Below are 14,692 nucleotides of genomic sequence, written 5' to 3' on the forward strand. Positions count from 1 at the left end.
ACATTACTTTGGTTATCATACTTGACACCTTGTATCCTCTGTGGTGCATTAGTTTGGATTGTTTTGGTTTAGTTTAGTTTAGTTTATTTGAATGTTTTAGCTAAGCAAGTGAACTGAAGTTGCTTTTCCTTTAATGTTGTGCTTATCGTCTTATCAACTGGTTATATTGTTCATAGCAGTACTTATATCAGTACTTGTTATAGTAGTGCTTGTTGCCTTATCAACTTGTTATATTATTCCTTTGAGGCTGAAGTTTAATAGCAGTACTTATTTCTTGAGCTAATTTGGTGCATTAGTTTGGGGCTGATTTTGAATGTCCAACTTTAATTATTGAGGTTCTTATTGGATTGCAAATTTTAGCTAAGCAACCGAACTACAAGAGATATAGTGAAATTGGGAAATGGCAAGGTTTAGTGAAATTTTGTCTGATGTTAAAAATTCCCCCTTGTGTTGAAATTTGGTATTTTTTTTTTCACGACAAAACAGCCTAGCAAATTGTCACACTTAAAAGACAGTATCTTTGATCGGAACAAAACAGTGACTAAATTCGTTTATATTATTCCAATCTTGTTTGCCACATCCAAAGCATCGTAGTCTGGAGTCAACCGAACATATGCTTTCTTTGTTCCATCAGGCCTGATCAAAGTGTTCACTTTCTTGGTCTGTATGTCGTACATCTTCTTCACTGCATCTTTGATTTTCTTCTTATCAGCACGGATGTCAACTATGAATACCATGGTATTGTTATCTTCAATCTTTTTCATGGCAGATTCAGTAGTCAAAGGATATTTGAGAATCTGATAATGGTCCAACTTATTCCTAGGAGGAGCACTGATGCGTGGGTACTTCGGGTTCCCGTCCTTTTTCAATGTCTTAGGACGATGGAAGGTAACTTTGGTCCGGATCTTCTTGGCTTTCTTCTTAAAAGTTGTCCCAGATTTGACAAATTTGGCAACCTTGGCTGCTTGAGCCTTTGTATCAAGCTTTTTTGTGGTGTCAGCTTTAGGAGCCATTGCTGGAAACTGCCTTACAAATCTTTTAGCTGAGGGGAGGAGCCGAGTGTTGAGGGGAGGAGCTGAGTGTTGCTAAAGCGGCTCTGTGTTGAAATTTGGGACTTGGATTTGTTTTGTAAAGCTACCTCGAGTTATATGTGAAATTTAGGCCAAATACCACTTATCAAACTATCTATAGGATGTTGTTGAACTTCGTATGATATTTGAATGCTTATATGATATTTTGACATTTTGTAATGCAATGGATGCATTCATTTGCTAATTATAAATCATTGTAATTTTTTTTCCATTTATAGATATAATTGTTGTAGGAAAATTTTCAATTTTCATGGTGATAAAGAGTTATCATTGAATCAGAATTTTCCATTAATAACAATCTGTGGTCATAGAATTAAAAAGTGTTTAGTGACAACAAAAGTCGTCAGTAATTAGTCTATACCAATGACAATTACATATCACTTTTAGTAACGACATTTATTTGTACATCATTGACAAGATACTATGTCATCACTAAAATTACAATAATTATTGACGACATCAGTTGTCACAAAACAGTTCCATTCACTGACGACTTTTATTGTCGTCACTATATACTTTTACCGACGGGCCTTCAGTGACGACTCTGTGACAACTAGAAAATTGTCAATAAAAGTTATCAGTGACGACTTTTTATTTTTTTGTGACAAAAATGGCTTGTCACTGAAGACCAAATTTCCTGTAGTGACATTAACCCTAGTATGAGTAGTGAATTGGAGTGGAAAATGGAAGGTTTTAAAAGGTGAAAACCTCACTCTTACATGTTTCAAGTAATAAATTTTCAGCCTAAGAGAAAATTGATTTGGGTAATTTTAAACTCATTTTGGTGGATGGAAATGAGAAAATGTTTGCACTATCATTTGCTTAAATCTTTGACCTAAAGTATACATGGATGTTCTCCTTGAATTGATTTAGAAATCATGTGATTTGGGTGAGATTTCTTAGTTGGAACTTGGACGTAATTTCATTTAAACCTTGTGGCTTGGAGTAGTAGATCCTAATGCACTCCATATACTTGATTCTAGGGCTTGGAAGTGAAGCCGAAGTTGCTCCCGAAGCAAGCACTTAAGCTTTGTTGTCATGATGAGTATTCCAACTGCATGTTCCATGTTACTTGTTGCAAGAAATTGCTAAACACTTGATTGTCATTTCTTAGGCAGGTGTGTACTTTATCGCACTTGGCCTAACTCAACTAAACTTTTGATATCTCGTTCATGCATGTACAAGTAACTTGATTTACATGTAACCTGTATCTTGATTTGAAATACTTGAAATGCTTGAAAATATGACAAGCTAAGCTTACTTGTGACTTGATCATGGTTAGGTGAGTGTGTCCTTATTCGCACTCGACCTCCATGAACTTGAGACACTTGATCTTGCGTGCGAACTTGCATGTATATGTGCATGATTGTAGACCGATTGTATATCTTCTTACAACGGTTGAACTGGGCCCTTGGACCCTTTTCTAAGACGTCGGGTAAGTGAAAATTTGGGTTACTTATTCGTATGCATGAATATAGGTCGGTAACGGTTGAACTGACCCCTTACTTGAGACCAGCCTTTGAGCAGTCGGGTAAGTTGGGCAACCTTGGGTAAAGGACAAAGTTCCTAACTTATTTACTCGTGACTTGAATTCATGACTTGAACTCGTGACATGCTTGAATACGGAGCATTATGTGACAGCTAACATCTCCAATCATTACTTGCGTGGGCGTTTGATGATAGTCAACGACTCCACTCTTGAATACTTGAATACCTGGGGCTTTAAGCTCAGATCTTGAATACTTGGGGCTATAAGCCTAACCCAGGGCTAGTTGGTTGAATCGAGTCGGTAATGGTTTGGTCGAGAAAATTGACGAACCCTGGGTACTTGATTGGCGTTCGAGCCCGGTGTAGGGATGATTGGTCGACGGAGATTGACGTTTAGTAGTGATCTACGAATATTATAATTTCATGGCTGACGGAGAGTCAACAAACCCTGGATAAGTTGTCGTGGAACCTGCTCCTAAGAGCAGCCTATATCTTTTGTGATGAACGTGTTCTTTACTGTACACTATTACATGATCTATCTGGTTACATGCTTTACTATGCATTATATCCTGCTCTATTTGGATTTAACTTAAAGGTATCATGCCTGCTAGTTTACTTGTCTGTTTTCTTGGAACCTCACTGGGTTTCTAGCTCATTCCATGGAATTTGTTTTCCTTACAGGTGTAAGAACGTAAGAGTGGGAATTGGAGAAGATATAGACTTTGTCTAAATTTTGTTAGTTGCTCGCATAGGCACTTCTTAGCTCTCTAACAGGCTTGTTTGGTTTTATTTTGTAAGTTTAACTCCTCGACTGTATTTAGAGATTGTATGGGCATTTAATACCTACGATTATATATATTTAAGGTTGTAATTGTTAATGCTCTTATTATTGAGGTTATTGTTTTGCAAATTTTGTGATGCGTGAGTGAGTTCTGGTGCAAGTTGGGCAAGCAGTCTGCCAAACCCTTGGGTACGCCCTGGGGGAAGGTGGGGTCGTCACAATTGGAGCAAGCAACTGAGAAGTTTTCTTACTCTTTTTCTTATCTTTGTAACAACTCTTTGAATTCGTGGTTATAATTTCCAAATCATGTTCAACTAAATTGTTTCTAGGGTTAGGGTTTCTATGAAGGAATTTGATTCATTTTTTTAGTTTAATTTCTTGCATTTTGTCTTGATTTATCTATCTTGATTTAATTACATATTTGTGATTGGCCACTATAGACATGCTCTTAGGGTTTCTATTGAACTGAAAAGGGATATATAAACGTGCACTAGATAGATAAACATACTTAATCTAATCATGAGAATAGGTTAGGATTTGTATGATACACTTATATCACCAAGGTTCTTAAAGGGTTTAATTGAACACTTACGATCTCAAGAGAGACGTAGGATTTAATTAGGCACACTTTAGATATATCGAGAGATAATCTAAAATATAATTGTGTGATGCATTTATGATTTATTGAGAAATTAACTAGATAATTGATTGAAATTATGGATTAAAACCTAAAACTCTATACTCATGTCTATTGTTTTCTCACTATTACTTTTTTTGAATTGATTATTATTTTTTTCTTTGGTTAGAAAATACCACTCGTTAAATTTAAATTTTGTTATGTTAGAATAATTAAAGTAGAAAATTAACTCATCCCTACAAATTCGACCCCTGAAATGTTCCGAGTGATTTTATTACTATGATCAACCCTGTGCGCTTGCAGGAATTCATCGACCAATAGTGCTAGCCAATATGGTGCCTTCGTCTTCTTAAAAGTCATTTCACATGATCAAGAGCATGAGTTTTTTTTCCTAAGAATGACATAACAGTATTTAGTATCATGAAATATGACGAGCGTGGGGTATGTATATAACAATTAAACTCATTTCATAGTCAAGTTTTACATTTATAAATTTCTAAATACCCCATACACGATTTTCTGCATGTATACAGGTTAAGATTGAGTATAGGGTATTAAAGGTCGAACCCACAGGAAAGATTGTCAATTACTGATGTTTTTCTAACTCTTTTATTATTTAGACTATCATAAGTACAAGAAAGTAAATCTACATTATAAATATGAGATAAAGTAATACAAATAACAATAAAAACTACTAGAGGTGTGGAATTCCTCACTACTCTTGCAAATAAAATTATCGGTTAAGTGAATGTTATTATCTTGGCTAGTTATGATATAATTTTCTAATGTATGTGAAATCTACTCTTGTAGTGAATCAACTATACTTGTAACTAAATCATACCTACTCTCATGATTATGAAATTAACTACAATCTCATTTCTTCTATGAAATTACATGAAACAAGTTACTAAAACCATAAAGGTGCTCTAATGGGGTGTGATCAGGACTCACGAAGAAAAATTAGTGTTTGCGTACTATAAAGAGTTTGGGGAGTACGATGTCATTTTGGCAGAAGCTTGTTTGTTGCTGCATGGTCTACTTGTATGTAAAGAGAGAAGGGTTTGGCCCTTGCAGGTTGAGATGGATTCCCTGGTGCTTACTAGTTTGCTCTTGTCACAGAAATTAGCCAAATGGCCGTTTTGTGTGGTATTAAGAAAAATCAGGAGGTTATTGTCGTATTTTTCGATCTCGTGGTGCATATTTTTTGTGAGGCTAATTTAGCTGCCGATAAATTAGCTTCTCTCTATTTACATTCAGATAGAGTTTTTGAGGATATTTCCAATCTCCCTTCAACTGTTAGAGGTACGATGGCTTTAGATGCTAGACGTGTTCCTTTTGTAAGGACGCTAGTAGACAAAGTTTGAACGTATGTTATTGAGACTAGGATTGGACCCTTGAAATCATTGTACTTGTTTTATTGCTTAATAAAGTAGGAGTTGGCATCCCTACCTCGTGAACGGGGTTTAGCTAGATAAAAAAAAAGGAGTAGAGGTTGGCTCTTATTAGATACTTTGGTCTAGTTATTAGTAGTTGCTTTAGAGTATTTGCTATTGTTATTTCAAGTAGAGGTTGGCCAAACTGAAATTCTCATAAGTCATTTTGCATTTATTGGAATTGGAAAAAAAATCACAAAGGTGCACCTCTACTCTTGTGAGAATGCTCCCTAGATTTATCACTTTTTTGAATTAGTGCTAAATCCCAATTTTCATTACAAACTTAACACCTTAAGATTATCATAATTAGTGGCAGGTTAATCATGATTAAAAAAGCAAAAGTGCTAAATAACTTGCTCAAAATAATATTATCAAATAACCAAGTAAACGTCACTAACAAAATATAGAAAGTTCATTCATAACTCTAGGCATAAACTTTAGCAAAATATGAAAACAAAATCCAAACATGTATTATAGCTAAACATTAACTTAAATACAAAAGAAAAAGTGGGTATATTATTGTACAACTTGTAATAATTTTTATGCTTAAAATTATTCAGTGTCTTTTATATTGATGAAAAGTAAGCATACTTCTATATATGTAATACAAAGAATGAATTTGATCATGTAATTACAAATGAGTGAGTTCCATTGCTTCATGAACTTTAAACTATATCATGATGACGGATGAGGGTTGTGTTACCAAAGTAAGATCTGCATATTGAAGAATAGGAAGATAGAAATACATAAACTAATATTAATGTAGTTAAATAGTGTGTAAAAGGAAAACTAAAAAGGAACTACAATTTTTTTTTTTTGCTGTAGCTCTCATTCTTATAGCCAAGATAACTTATGGCTCTGTTGTTGATGTGATTTAAATTCCTTCAACAATCTGGAATTCATTGTGTAAAATGAATAATAATGGTTATTTTGCTAAATAAGAAATTAGTAGGATAGTTAGCACATAGAGATTTTATTAGTAGACGGTCAACTGGTGGGAAAAGGTGTCAATTTTCTCTCTTTTAGCTGCTAGGGTTTCGCTTCACGATAACAAGGTCGACTAGGGTTAGTTCGGTTGTGGGTGCCATGGCAGCCCTCCAGCCACCTGCTGGAGGGCATCCTCCTTCGCAGCCAGTCTCCCCAACATTCCAAAGTAAGTCTTTCTCAAATCTGTTCAAGCAGCAGGCGTCTCACCTTTCACGCTCAATAGCGGCCGAAGTGGCGACTCACAAAGAAGAGCCAGCAATCATCTTTACGCAGGCGGCTGTGGAGACCTTGGCCAATCCTTATCAATTTGCGTTAGTAGGAAAATTTTTCAGGGGTAGACCGAAGATTGAGGAGGTGCGCAAGTTCTTCTCAACGCTGGATCTTCGAGAGAAACCCACGGTAGGTCTTCTTGATACATCGCATGTGTTGATACAACTACAGAATGAGGCTGATTTTCACCGCGTGTGGTTCAGGAGGATCTAGTACGTCTCTGCGGCACCGATGCAAGTCTTCAAATAGACACCCGGGTTCCATGTTGATAGGGCGTTATCCATTGTACCCCTGTGGTTCCAGCTTTCAAAGCTACCACTACATTTCTTCAACAAGGAGGTGTTTTTTCAGATCCTATCATGCATGGGTCTGCCATTACTGGTGGATGCGGCCACTCTTGCTATGTCACGCCCAAGCGTAGCTCGCGTGTGCGTCTAGATGGATTTGTTGAAGACGATGCCGTCGCGTGTATGGATTGGGAATGAAGATAATGCTGGTTTTTGGCAGGAGCTGGTGGTAGAGAACCTTTCACGATATTGCTCTCACTGTTTCCTCCAAGGACATGCGGAGGATGCTTGTCATGCCTTGAATCCTACGCTGCGAGCTACCTCAGGGCAGCGTAGGAACGTGGAAGAGACAAGCAGAGAGGCAGTGCCGCTGTTGAAGGTTGCAGCAGCATCCACAACTAGAAAAGCGGCGTTACTTGACATGGAGGCACCTGATATACCGCGGCGTGGGGTGAGACAACAACTGAAATTGTCAGCAGAGGTGCAATAGCAGCAGCTACAGGGAATGGAGGTAATGTAGCAGTTGGGTGCCTCGCTGGAGGAGCAACAATAACAACAACAAGGGGCGGGCTTACTGGTTGCCCAGCCTCCAGCGGAGGAGCTCGGACATGCGAGCACGGCTGAGGATTCAGCTTTGGGTATAGGGGCGGTGGAAGTGTTGCCAAGAACTGGTGGAGATCGCAACAATTCTTTGGGTAGTGTACGAGCAGCGGAAGTTGGGGTCGAGCAAGAAGGTTTGTGGGCTGCACGGTCAGAGGCTGCTGAGGGAATGGTAGAAAAGGTGCAGGAGATGCAGCGATGGGTTGGGAATTTATCTCTCAGGGGAGGTAGGAATGAGGTGCGAGCTCGTGGAGTGACGTCGCCAATGGGGGAATTGAATTTTGATTTGTTGGTAACTTCTGGCAGCCATGCACAGGAGCAAGTAGGCTTGGGGAGGGCCTCTGTGGCCAAGGTACGTGGTATTCGTGCGGTGGTTCCTTCTAATAGAACTCTGAGATCTAGGGGTTATGTTTCAACAGATTCCTTGTCTGCGGTTTCTTATGATTAAAGTACTTTTCTGGAATATAAGAAGAGTGGCTCGTGCCCCTAATTTAAAAAGGTTGAGGAAGCTTATTACGTTGCATTCTTTACAATTGGTGGTAGTAGTTGAACCTAAGTCGGGTTTGGAGAACCTTACTGCCATTAGACTCAAATTAGGGATGGATTATTGCCCAGCTAATCAAGGGGGCTCCGTTTGGGTGTTTTATCGGTCTCTGTTTAATTGTCAGATTATTGTGGAGTCGGCACAATATCTAATTGTACAGGTGCAATCTCAGTTATTTCTTGAGTCCAGTCTCTTGTCATGTATTCATGCTAAGTGTACAGCTCAGGAAAGGATGGTTTTGTGGGGTGACTTATTAAGGGATAGGCTGCTCTCGGCTCCGTGATTTATTGTGAGAGATTTTAATGTGATCACCAACAGAGAGGAAAAAAATGGGGTTTGCCATTTAGACCTTCGGAGGGGTTTGACTTTTTAAATTTTATGTCAGAGGCAGGAATGGTTGATGCGGGGTTCTCGGGGTCTAGGTTTACTTGGTGCAATAATCGGGTGGGTCCGGCTCGTGTTTGAAAGCGCCTGGATAGATTGCTGTTGAATGGGCCAGCTTTGGAGATGCACCACCAGGTCATGGTTCAACACTTGGGGCGAAATTCGTCGGATCACTCTCCACTGTTGCTATTTGTGAAGACGCATCTGGACAATAAATTTAGGCCGTTTCGATTTTTGAATGTATGGACCACTCACAAAGACTTGTTGGGAGTGATTAGAGAATGTTGGTCGCAGCCCGGGAATGGGTTCCCCTTGCAGGCTCTGGTGGCAAAGCTGCGGGGGGTAAAGCAAGCTCTCAAGCAATGGTCTAAGCTATCATTTGGGGATATCTTTCAGATAGCCCGGAGCGCGAGATGCTGGAGGTTGAGACAAGGTATGACATGGATCCTACGGATGACTTGCGGTGTGAGTTACATCATGCTCAGGCGCGATTGCGTCATGCCCTAACGGTCGAGGAGGGATTTTGGAGGCAGAAAACTCGGGTGAAGTGACTGCATGATGGAGATAGGAATTCGAAATTCTTCCATCCCCTGGTGGCTGAGAGGAGACGCCCGGCTGTGATTCATCAGGTGCGGAAGTCAGATGGAGAGTGGCTAGAGGATGAGTCACAGATTGGTGCGGCGGCGGTTAATTTCTTCCATGAGTTTTTCACGGCAGAGGGCATGCAATCGGACAATGATATTTTGGAGGTCATTTCGAAATGAGTCACGACCCAAGACAACACTTAATTAACCGAGATCCCGCAGCTTGACGAGGTAAAGGATATCGTGTTTGCTCTAGATAAGACTAGTGCAGCGAGCCCAGATAGGTTCACAGGGAAGTTCTTCACTTTCACATGGGAAGTGATAGCTATGGATGTATATCAGGCAGTGGTGAGTTTCTTTCGCGGGGCCGAGCTACCGAGGAGTATCACGGCTACATCAATTGTGCTACTGCCAAAAGTGGAAAACCCTCAGGATTTCTCTCAATTTAGGCCCATTAGCCTATGCAATTTTGCAAACAAGATCGTTTCGAAGCTACTTTCAGAGAAGTTGGCTAAGATCTTGCCCCGGCTTATATCTCCACAGTAGAGCAGCTTTGTGAAGGGGAGACAGATCGCGGATAATTTCTTGTTGGCCCAAGAATTACTATCAGATATCTCGAAATCTAACAGGGGTGGAAACGTGGTAATTAAGTTAGACATGGTGAAAGCATATGATAGAGTCTCCTGGCCTTATTTTTTACAAGTTCTTTGCTGCTTCGGGTCCTCGGAGACTTGGATTGACATGATCTGGCGCCTTGTTTCTAATATTTGGTTCTCGGTATTGGTCAATGGTGCTCCTCAAGGAAAAAAAGTCATCCTGGGGTCTCCGGCAAGGGGATCCAATCTCGCCGGCCTTATTTGTCCTCGGAGCTGAGGTACTATCACGGGCCCTGAATGTGCTACCCTCTCAGCGGCGGTTCATTCCTTTCAAAGTCCCTCCTCGGTGTCCGATAATCACTCACCTGTCGTATGCCGATAATGTAGTCATCTTCTACAGTGGTGCGAGATCCTCGCTAGGTCTGATTAAGAGCGTATTGGACGAGTACAGTGTGACATCGGGTCAGTGGATAAACTCCCAAAAAAGCTGCTTCTTGACTCATCTGAAGTTTCCGTCATGGAAGGCAGCAGTGATTGCCCACACTCTGGGGTTTCAGAGGCGAGCGTTTCCGGTGCGGTACCTCGAGTGCCCTCTGTATGTGGGATGGCGAAAAAAGTTCTATTTTGCAGAGGTACATAATGCGACGGTGGCTCGTATCCTCTCATGGAATAATAAGATTTTATCTGTTGGTGGTCGAGTGGTTCTACTTCAGATTGTGTTAGCCTCCATGCCAATACACTTGTTGGTAGCCGCTTCTCTGCCAAAGAGGGTTCTCATGGCCTTGGAGAAGGTATTCGCGGACTTCCTTGGGGGACATCGGAATTTGGGACTAATTACCACTGGATACGTTGGGAGGACTTGTGTGGACCGCGAGAAGAATGAGGTATTGGTTTGCGGGGGTTGGAGGGTGTTTACGACTCGTTCTCAGTTAAACTCTGGTGGAAATTTAGGCAATAACAGTCACTCTGAGCCGAGTTCATGTCAATGAAGTATTGTTCAAGTTTACACCCTTGTCTGGCGAAGGTGAGTCCGTGGAGCTCCCACACATGGAGGAGAATGTGTGCAGTACAGTAGGTGGCGGAGAACAGCATTAGCTAGGCTGTCAAGCAGGGCGGGATGCATTTTTGGGATGACAATTGGATGGGGTCAGGAGCGCCCTGTCAGAAGGTGGAGATATTTCACGACTATTTGGTTGTCGATTTTGTGGATCAGGGGGCCTGGAATATTGCTATGCTTAATCAACACTTGGAGGCAGATTTTGGTGGTGCGCATCCTAGACATGGCTCCGCCAACCTTTCAAGGTCCAGATAAAATGGTTTGGGCTTTGACGAGCTCTGGTTGCTTTACCACGTCTTCGGCATACTCCCTAGTCTGGCAGGTTGATAACAGATCTTGGTGTGCTGCAACTGTCTAGCACCACAGTATTCCAATTAAGATCTCTTTCTTGATGTTGTACTTACTGCGGGGAAGGATCCCTACGTTGGACAAGTTGAGGAGATTGGGTGTTCGGGGCCCTTCCCGTTGTTGGTGTTGCCAGGATCCTACGGAGGAGGACATGGAGTACGTTTTTTGCACTAGAGAAGGAACATGGCTAGTTTGGCGCCACTTTGAGATGCATGCGGGAGAAATTGAGGGGGTGCATACGGTGCGATATATGGTATGGCTTTGGTGGTTACAGGGAGGGCATAATATCAGTTTGACATTTTTGTATAGGATCCTACCGATGGTGATATGCTGGGAGTTGTGGAAAGCATGGAATTGGGGGTGTTTGAGGGGCAACGGTTGAGGGTTAGGGTGACGGTGAATCGGATTGTACAGCTACTACGAGACATTTTGCAGTCACGATTCCCGAGTTTGAGAGGGGTAGAGTCTTCATGGGAAAGATTGCTTCATGCTGTGGCCCACTGCCAGAGACGGTTGGTCATTCAACCGGTTCGCTGGGTCTCGCCGCAGGGGGGTGGAAGTTGAATTCAAACGGGTGTTCGCGGGGGAACGCAAGGTTGAGTGGACAGGGTGGACTGGTGCGGGACTGTCATGGGAATTTTGTTTTCGGTTAGTCGGCGTTTTTTGGGACGATGAGCAGCCTGCACGCAAAGTTACGTGCGCTCCTACTGGGTGTGAAATATTGTGTTGCCCAAGAGATCCAGGAGTTACATGTCGAGTCAGATTCGTTTACGCTCATTCGGATCGTTTAGGGTATAGTGCTTGTCCATTGAAGTTGCAGAAGGAGCTGGAGGATTTGCTTCAGTTTCGTCTATGTTTCCTAACGGTCTTGCATTGTTATAGGGAGGCGAATTCACCGGCTGATCGGTTGGTAAATTATGGTGTTGATTCTGAGGCAGGACAAGTTTTCACTACCTTTGCGGATCTGCCATGATTGGTTAGAGGGGATATTAGAATGGATAGGTTGGGATTCCCTACGTTTCGTAGAAGGGTAGCTGGTCATTAGTGCTGGCAGTTTCATCTCATATATACATGATTTCTGATTAATAAAAGCAATTTTTTAAAATAAAAAAAAAGAGATTTTATTAGTATATTCACCCTTCTTATTTTTTTATTTTTTTAAGCAATATTGAATGCCTCTTACTCTTGATTAACAATTATTTAATCTCTTGATTGAAGTCTTAGTTGCTCCACTTGAATTTCTCTTGTTGAAAGAGTGCCGATTACTATACCCATTATATCTAGAATAACAAGACAATGATTTTAAGTTTCTTGATATAGTAGGAATATAGGGAGAATATGAAGATATGAAAATTGAGTTTATGAATTAAATACTCATGTATCTACTAGTATCCACATGGTTTTGGGTAGTAGTATATTTGTTTGAGGAAAGTAAGGTGGAATATTTATATCTTCAAATTCAGGGATTTCTTGAATGCGAGTTGTAGGAGTGAGAATCCAGTAAAATAGATAATCTCCTGCTAAAGATGCTTGTTGATTTAGGCAAATTGAAGCATTTTGAAATGGCATAATTTTTAAATGGAAGCAAGAGGTGGTCAACAAGTGGAATGTTATCATCACTGATAATTGATTGCACTTTGATTCCCTATAAATCTGTAATAATAGGAAAGATTATGGAGAAATAAAAATATTTATATAAGAAATGATCAAATAAACTGATTTTACTTAGTTCTATATATGTACCTGTGGATTTGAAAGCAAAAAACGTCGATATCTTTTGGCATTTAGTGATCTATTTGAGGTGAGGATGTGTGTTGATACAATCACCTGAACTATTGCTATCCAGTTGATGCAAGAAGAATTGATATCAGTGAAATCAAAAGTTCTCAGTGTCATTGATATCTGGTAGAATAAAATAGTTTACATAGAAATATTGTTAAATATCAATTATGGAGTTAAAAGAATACTACCTTTATTTACAAGATTCAACCTTAAAATTTTTTTATTTGAGTAAAGATCTTTCTCGTGAAGTTCTAATATGGAATACAAACTAAATTGAGTTTGAAGACAAATATGAGGAAACTAAAATCATTACTAATAGTAATTTTATCCTTCTTTTGAGTCTAAATTAAAACCAAGTAGTATCCAAATTCGACAAAATATATATAAAACAGTACTAAAACTAAGAGGTAAACCAAAAGGAGGGTAAATACTAAAACAAGGTAAGTTAATAAAAATATTAAAAGTCAAAAACTTGGTAACAAACTCTAGTGAAGGTTCAATTATGGAGATTGCATAAAAACGGAAAAATTTCATACATACGAGACAAAGTCAGTAAAAAAAATCAAAAAGTGGAATGCTAAGTTATAAATTTTTGAGTTTCTCAAAATTATGAAGAGAATCCTTCAAATAGTTATTTTATAGGTAGTATTGAAAAATGATACATAACAAATATAAAAAGGATTTTTAAATAGAATAGTCATGACAATGTAGAAAAAAAACTGAACTCCAAAAATGAAAAATTTTAGTGTATTTCATTTTTTTTTATGTCATGAGTATAAGTAATTGAGTATTCTACATGTTTTTTTCCAATTTGATGGTATCCTTTGTACACATTAAGAAAAACAAACACCTTGAACCCTAATGTAGAGTCCACTAGGCTATCAATTCTAGGTAGAGGATAGAAGTCTTTGTGACTTACTTTGTTGAGATCTATGAAGTGGACGTGCATCTTCAAGGTGGCATCTAGCTTTTTCACCAATACTATGCTAGTGAACCAGGTTGGATATAGTTCGTCTTTGATGATATCTGCATCAAGAAGCTTATCGACCCCTTGTTGATGACCTCTCCCTCAGGTCCAAAATCTCTTTTCTTTTGTTTGATTGGTTTGAGATTTTTATCCACGTTGAGCTTACGAATCATTATTTTCTCTCAAAATTCTTTTTATATCCTTTGCAGTCCAAGAACATACATCTCTATACTTAATCAAAAGCTGATATAAACAGTTTTTTACCTCATCAGGTAGGCTATTGCCTAGTCTCACTGTTTTGTTTGGTTTTTTGGCCATAAGACTTTTTCCTTGACCTCTTTCTCGAAGCTCAGCTTCTTTGAGTCCATTTCTTGAGACTCAAGCTTTTCAACTACTAATGTCTCTATCGTAGCTACTATTTTTCCTTTCAAATTAGCAAAATAAAATTGTCAAACTATTATCATGTTTCTATTTACCACTACAGTTTCGACAGAAATTGGGAACTTCAAACATAGATAGCATGTTGGGATCGTAGCTCATACTGCATTTAGGGTCAATCTTTCCATAATAGCATTGTAGGCAGAAGGTATGTTCACCAACACGAACGTTATGGGTACTATCAAACTTCTAGGGGCCTACCCCATTGTACCTTGCATGGATATGGCTTTCTCTTGCTTGAACTGATTCTCTATTGAACCCAATCAATAGAGTTCATACTAGGATGAGCTAACTTGCTTGGACATAGTTTCTAAAATGCCTTTGAAAAGAGTATATCTACCAAGCTTTCACAATCAATGAGCACTTTATTTACTCTGTAATTGTTGGTGAGCATGTGAATGACTAAGGCTTCATGGCA

The 14,692-nt window shown here is 39.6% G+C and overlaps 1 protein-coding gene across 1 annotated transcript; it reads right to left on the reverse strand.

Moving 5' to 3' along the window:
- Window positions 1-546: 546 nt before the first annotated feature.
- Window positions 547-1,030, reverse strand: LOC113729458 (large ribosomal subunit protein uL23-like). The gene has a single exon (XM_027253753.2). It carries the CDS (start codon window positions 1,011-1,013, stop codon window positions 552-554), a length of 462 nt encoding a protein of 153 aa, XP_027109554.1. The 5' UTR covers window positions 1,014-1,030; the 3' UTR covers window positions 547-551.
- Window positions 1,031-14,692: the final 13,662 nt, after the last annotated feature.

The sequence above is a fragment of the Coffea arabica genome, chromosome 2e, assembly GCF_036785885.1.
Source record: "Coffea arabica cultivar ET-39 chromosome 2e, Coffea Arabica ET-39 HiFi, whole genome shotgun sequence".
NCBI lineage: Eukaryota > Viridiplantae > Streptophyta > Magnoliopsida > Gentianales > Rubiaceae > Coffea > Coffea arabica.